This window comes from Homarus americanus, unplaced genomic scaffold, assembly GCF_018991925.1.
Source record: "Homarus americanus isolate GMGI-L3 unplaced genomic scaffold, GMGI_Hamer_2.0 scaffold12855, whole genome shotgun sequence".
Taxonomy (NCBI): Eukaryota; Metazoa; Arthropoda; class Malacostraca; order Decapoda; family Nephropidae; genus Homarus; species Homarus americanus.
Genome location: NW_024731191.1, coordinates 49687 through 55212, shown reverse-complemented (window position 1 = coordinate 55212; position 5526 = coordinate 49687). Strand labels below are relative to the sequence as shown.

General features: G+C 51.7%; 1 protein-coding gene across 1 annotated transcript; it reads left to right on the top strand.

Moving 5' to 3' along the window:
- The first annotated feature begins 1225 nt into the window (after nucleotides 1-1225).
- On the top strand, nucleotides 1226-2050 carry LOC121867571 (proline-rich receptor-like protein kinase PERK9). The gene has a single exon (XM_042367576.1). The coding sequence runs from the start codon at nucleotides 1226-1228 to the stop codon at nucleotides 2048-2050; it is 825 nt and encodes a 274-aa protein (XP_042223510.1).
- The last annotated feature ends 3476 nt before the right edge of the window (nucleotides 2051-5526 follow it).

Sequence of the window (5526 nt, the reverse complement as noted above, 5' to 3'; positions counted from 1 at the left end):
CCTACCTAGTATAACCTCCTGCCTAGTATAGCCCCTACTTACAAATATAGCCTTATACTAAAATATAGCCCCTACTAGTATAGCCCCCTACCAGTATAACCCCCCTACCTAAATATAACCCTACCTAAATATAACCCCACCACCTAGTATAACCACCTACCTAGTATAACCCCTACCTAATGTAACCCCCTACCTAGTATAACCCCCCTACCTAAATATAGCCACTTACCTAGTATAGCCACCTACCTAGTATAGCCCCCTACCTAGTATAGCCCCTACCTAAATGCCAACCACCTACTAGTGTAACCACACCTACCTAGTATAACCACCTACCTAGTAGCCCCCCAACCTAGTATAGCCCCTACCTAGTATAACCCCCAGGCCTTAACCCCCTGCCCCTAATGTAGCCCCTACCTATTATAGCCTCCTACCTAGTATAACCCCACTGACCCGTTCCCTCAATAGACGTATAAATTGGAGTCAGAAGAACATCAGTGTAGTACCCTGCACGATTACTGCTCTCCCTCTGACGTCACCTGTTCACTTATTGACATTTACTGTAAACGGGATTTTTTAATGCGAGTCTGGTACTGGGACGTGGAGGTTGTGTTGGTGATGTTGTGTTGGTGATGTTGTGTTGGTGATGTGGGGAGGGTGTGCTGGGGAGGTGTGTTGGTGATGTTGTGTTGGTGATGTTGTGTTGGTGATGTTGTGTTGGTGATGTTGTGTTGGTGATGTTGTGTTGGTGATGTGTTGGTGATGTTGTGTTGGGGAGGTTGTGTTGGGTGTGTTGGTGATGTTATGTTGGTGATGTTGTGTTGGTGATGTTGTGTTGGTGATGTTGTGTTGGGGATGTTGTGTTGGTAATGTTGTGTTGGGGAGATTGTTGGGGAGGTTGTGTTGGGAGGTTGTGTTGGGAGATTGTGTTGGTGATGTTGTGTTGGTGATGTTATGTTGGTGATGTTGTGATTGGTGGTGACGTTGTGCTGGTGGTGGATGTTGAATGTTACTGACGAAAACACTACAACAACACAACCACAACACCACCTACAACAACACAATCACAACCACACCTACAACATCATCATCACAACCAAGACAACAACACAACAACCACCACAACACAGGGGCCAAAACAAGAACCAGAGACCTCGCCCTTCCCCTAAGAGACCCCGGGTTTATTAAATTAATTAGCGGTGTGTCAGGCGGTGTGAAACTTTTCATCATGGTGTTAAAGACTTCAGTACATAACGCAGCCCTCACCTCCCTCAGCCCTCTAGCCCCTACCTCTCAGCCTGCCCTCTCAGCTCTCAGTCCTCCACCACACCCCCAGGCAGCCGTCACTTCCCAACCCTCAGCCCCCAGCCCTCTCAGCTCTCAGTCCTCCAGCACATCACCCCAGGCAACCGTCACTTCCCAACCCTCAGCCCCCAGCCCCTCTCAGCTCTCAGTCCTCCACCACACCCCAGGCAGCCGTCACTTCCCAACCCTCAGCCCCCGGCCCTCTCTCAGCTCTCAGTCCTCCACCACACCCCCAGGCAGCCGTCACTTCCCAACCCTCAGCCCCCGGCCCTCTCTCAGCTCTAGTCCTCCACCCCAGCAGCGTGTCAGCCCTCTCAGCTCTCAGTCCTCCAGCAATCACCCCAGGCAGCCGTCACTTCCCAACCCTCAGCCCCAGCCCTCTCTCAGCTCTCAGTCCTCCACCACACCCCAGGCAGCCGTCTCTTCCCAACCTCAGCCCCAGCCCTCCTCTCAGTCCTCCACCACCCAGGCAGCGTCTTCTCGCCCCGCCCTCTCAGCTCTCAGTCCTCCAGCTCACCCCCAGGCAGGTCTCCCCTCGGCCTTCCTCCACCACACCCCCAGGCAGCCGTCACTTCCCAACCCTCAGCCCCCAGCCCTCTCTCAGCTCTCAGTCCTCCACCACACACCCCAGGCAGCTGTCACTTCCCAACCCTCAGCCCCCAAGCCCTTTCTCAGCTCTCAGTCCTCCACCACACCCCAGGCAGCCGTCACTTCCCAACCCTCAGCCCCAGCCCTCTCTCAGCTCTAGTCCTCCACCACACCCGGCAGCCGTCTCCCAGCCTCAGCCCCGTGTTGGTCTCAGTCCTCACCACACCCCAAGGCGCCGTCTTCCAGCCCTCAGCCAGCCCTCTCTGCCTCGTCCTCCACCCAGGCAGCCGTCACTTCCCAGCCCTCAGCCCCAGCCTCTCAGCTCGGTCCTCACCACACCCCCAGGCAGCCGTCACTTCCCAGCCCTCAGCCCCCAGCCCCCAGGGCTCAGCCCTCAGCCCTCCAGCACAGCACGAGGCAACCAGATATCTGAAATATTGAACTGAGTTTTAAAGGAATTTCTGTTCTTATCATTTGTTTTGTTGTTGTTAATTTGTTTGTTTGTTTTCTTCTAACTTAGCATTTTTTTTAATTATAAATGTTTTTGTTGTCATTTCTCGTGTTCTGTTATTTTCTTCATCTTTCTTTGTTCCTCTTGTTCTTCTTCGTCAGTGTGTGTGTGTGTGTGTGTGTGTGTGTGATCTACGTCTTGGCACCACACACACACACACACACACACACACGTAATCTCTCCACCACCACCACTACCAATCACCACCACTCATTAGTACCACCAACCCTCCCACCACCACCACCACCAATCACCACCACCACTACCCCCTACCACCATCTATCTTGTCCCCTGATGATCTGCACCTCCCCCAGAGAGAGAGAGAGTACCTCACCTCCACCAGAGAGAGAGAGAGAGAGAGAGAGAGAGAGAGAGAGAGAGAGAGAGAGAGAGAGAGAGAGTACATCACCCCATCACCCCCAGAGGGAGTACCTGACCCCATCACCCCCAGAGAGAGGGAGTACATCACCCCATCACCCCCAGAGAGGAGTACCTGACCCCAGCTCACCTCCCCTTTACACAAGTTTGTTTCAATAAATTCAGGCAGCCAAGTTCATCACTCTCTCACACCAGGACCCGTCGCCTATAGTGCTGCCCTAACCTTCCCTGATCCATTTACATACATACACATGCAGGGGATATATATCTCAAAATACATATACTATACGTAAAGATATACATATACATACCACCATACATGAATGTCATAAACACACACACACACACACACACACACACACACACACACACACACACAGTTAAACTTGTAGACTGGCGGTACTCTTCCGGAAGTTACTGAGGAAGAAGAGGAGGAGGAGGAAGACAGAGGAGGAGGAGGAGGAAGACAAAGGAGGAGGAGGAGGAAGAGCAACAACACACATACAGACATTAGTCACTGAAGATTACCTCATGGGGCTAGATGCAAACCAAAAGACACCCCTCTTTCCCCTACCCCCTTCCCTTTTATCCATCTCATCCCTCTCTAACTACCCTCCCCTTCCCTCCTCCCTCCACCTGCTCCTTTACACCCTCCCCTACCCCTCTCCTCTCTTTAATCCTCCTTACCCCTTCCCCTCTACTCTACCCCCCCCCCCATAGTTCGTGACGACTCAGCAGGCATCAGATTAAACAACTTTCCCCTTCACTGATATGACCAAAGACACCAGGTATCAAAACAGTGCTAAGCCACGCCACGCTATATGGACTGCAACCACTACCTGACCCTACATCTCGATGGTCCTTCCTGCCCCTTGTTCACCCTCCCGTTACCCCTCACAACACTTCCTCGGGCCCTAGGAGATCGTCTTGTGGTCTCCTATACCTACAACAGTCTCCATCAAATCACTGATAGCCGTCTATATGTACCCTGTTATGTCTCTGTGGCTGGGGGGGAGGGGGAGGAGAGACAGGGGTTGTATTGGCTAGTGTGTGAGAGAGAGAGAGAGAGAGAGAGAGAGAGAGAGAGAGAGAGAGAGAGAGAGAGAGAGATCAAGTAACTACACAAGACTTCTCACCTGTAGCTTGAGCTGGGAGGGAGGGACGAGGCAGGGTAATGAACACGATACCTGCCCTTAATGACCTCCCAGGTGACTCATCATACCCCCCATCATCACCCTCACCCACACAGTACCTGACCTGTAGCGTACAAGGGTGTGGAAGAATGGTGAATAATGAACACCTAGAATGAAAGGAGGGAAGGAAAAGGGAAGAGAATCAAGGAAGTAGCAAAGAGAGAGAGAGAGAGAGAGAGGAGAGAGAGAGGAAGAAAGAGTTGAAAGAAGCAGGAGAAGATAAGAAACAACACCTAGATAGTGACCAGGAGAGGGTGGTGTGGTGGTGTGGTGGTGGTGTGGTGGTAATGGTGTGGCAGTGTGGTAGTGTGGTGGTGTGATAGTGTGGCAGTGTGATAACAGTATGATAACACAACAAAAGCATAAATAACACCAACCTGATAAGCAAAATATATATCAACTGAATTATCAAAGAGGAAGGTGGAAAGAGAAGGGAAGGAAAGAAGAAGAGAGGTAAGGAGGGGGAGGAAGGAAGGAAGAGAAGAGGAAGGGCGGGAGGAGGGAGAGTGAAGGGAGAGAGGTGGATGAAGAAGGAGGGGATGAAGGAGGGAGAAGGGAAGAGAGAGGAGGAGAAAGGAGGAAGGGAAGGAGGGAGGGGGAAGGGGAGGAGTGGATGAAGAAGGAGGGGTGAAGGAGGAGAAGGAAAGAGAGAGGAGGAAAGGGAAAAGGAAGGAAGAAGGAAGGGAGGAAGAAGGGAGGAGGGTAGGGATGGAGGCGAGGAATTTATACCGATAACATTTTTCATTATAATCAAGTCATATTTCTCGGGAGCTAAGAGACGCCCCGTGGTTGGTCAAGGCCTGCTTAAGCCGCCAGTCGTAAAAGATGGGTATTAACATTGTGTGTGTGTGTGTGTGTGTGTGTTTTACAGGAGCTACAATACACAAGACAAATCACGTATGTCACACTTGCTACACACCTGTCAAACACCGCTACACAACACCTACACACCTGCTACACACCCGCTACACACCCGCTACAGACGACTAACGGCAATAAATATAAGCCGAGTCGTGTTTTTCTCCCGCTGCCGACGGTCGCTGTGTTAGACCAGGCGGGAGGTGGAGATAACGAGAGAGAGAGAGAGAGAGAGAGAGAGAGAGAGAGAGAGAGACTGCATTGACGTAGCAAAAAAAGAAGAAAATGAGAGACTTAGCAAGAGAAGAAGGAAGAGAAAAAAAAGAGATATGTTGGGAGATAACTGAGAGGAGGCAAAAAAGTGTGAGACAGAAAGATAAACTCATTCATTCTCCTTCCTTCCCTCCCTCTCTTTCCTTCCTTTTCCTTCCCTCTCCCCCTTCCTCTTTCCCCATACACCACACACAGATCCCCATTCCCCACTCCTACTCACCACCATCCCACCCTCAACCTCCCACCACCACCTTCCTCATCTCCCCCAAAAAATCCTCACCACTCCCAGCACACCCCCTCCCCCAACACCCTCCTGTCTCCCCACCCATACCCCCACCCACACTCCCACCCACATTCCCACCCCCCCACCCCAACACCCATAAACCCCCACAGTAGCCAGGACAGAAACAACCTCAGCCTTCC

What these genes read in the sequence shown, in the direction of transcription:
- LOC121867571 (XM_042367576.1), top strand. Translation starts at nt 1,226, where the DNA reads ATGGTGTTAAAGACTTCAGTACATAACGCAGCCCTCACCTCCCTCAGC.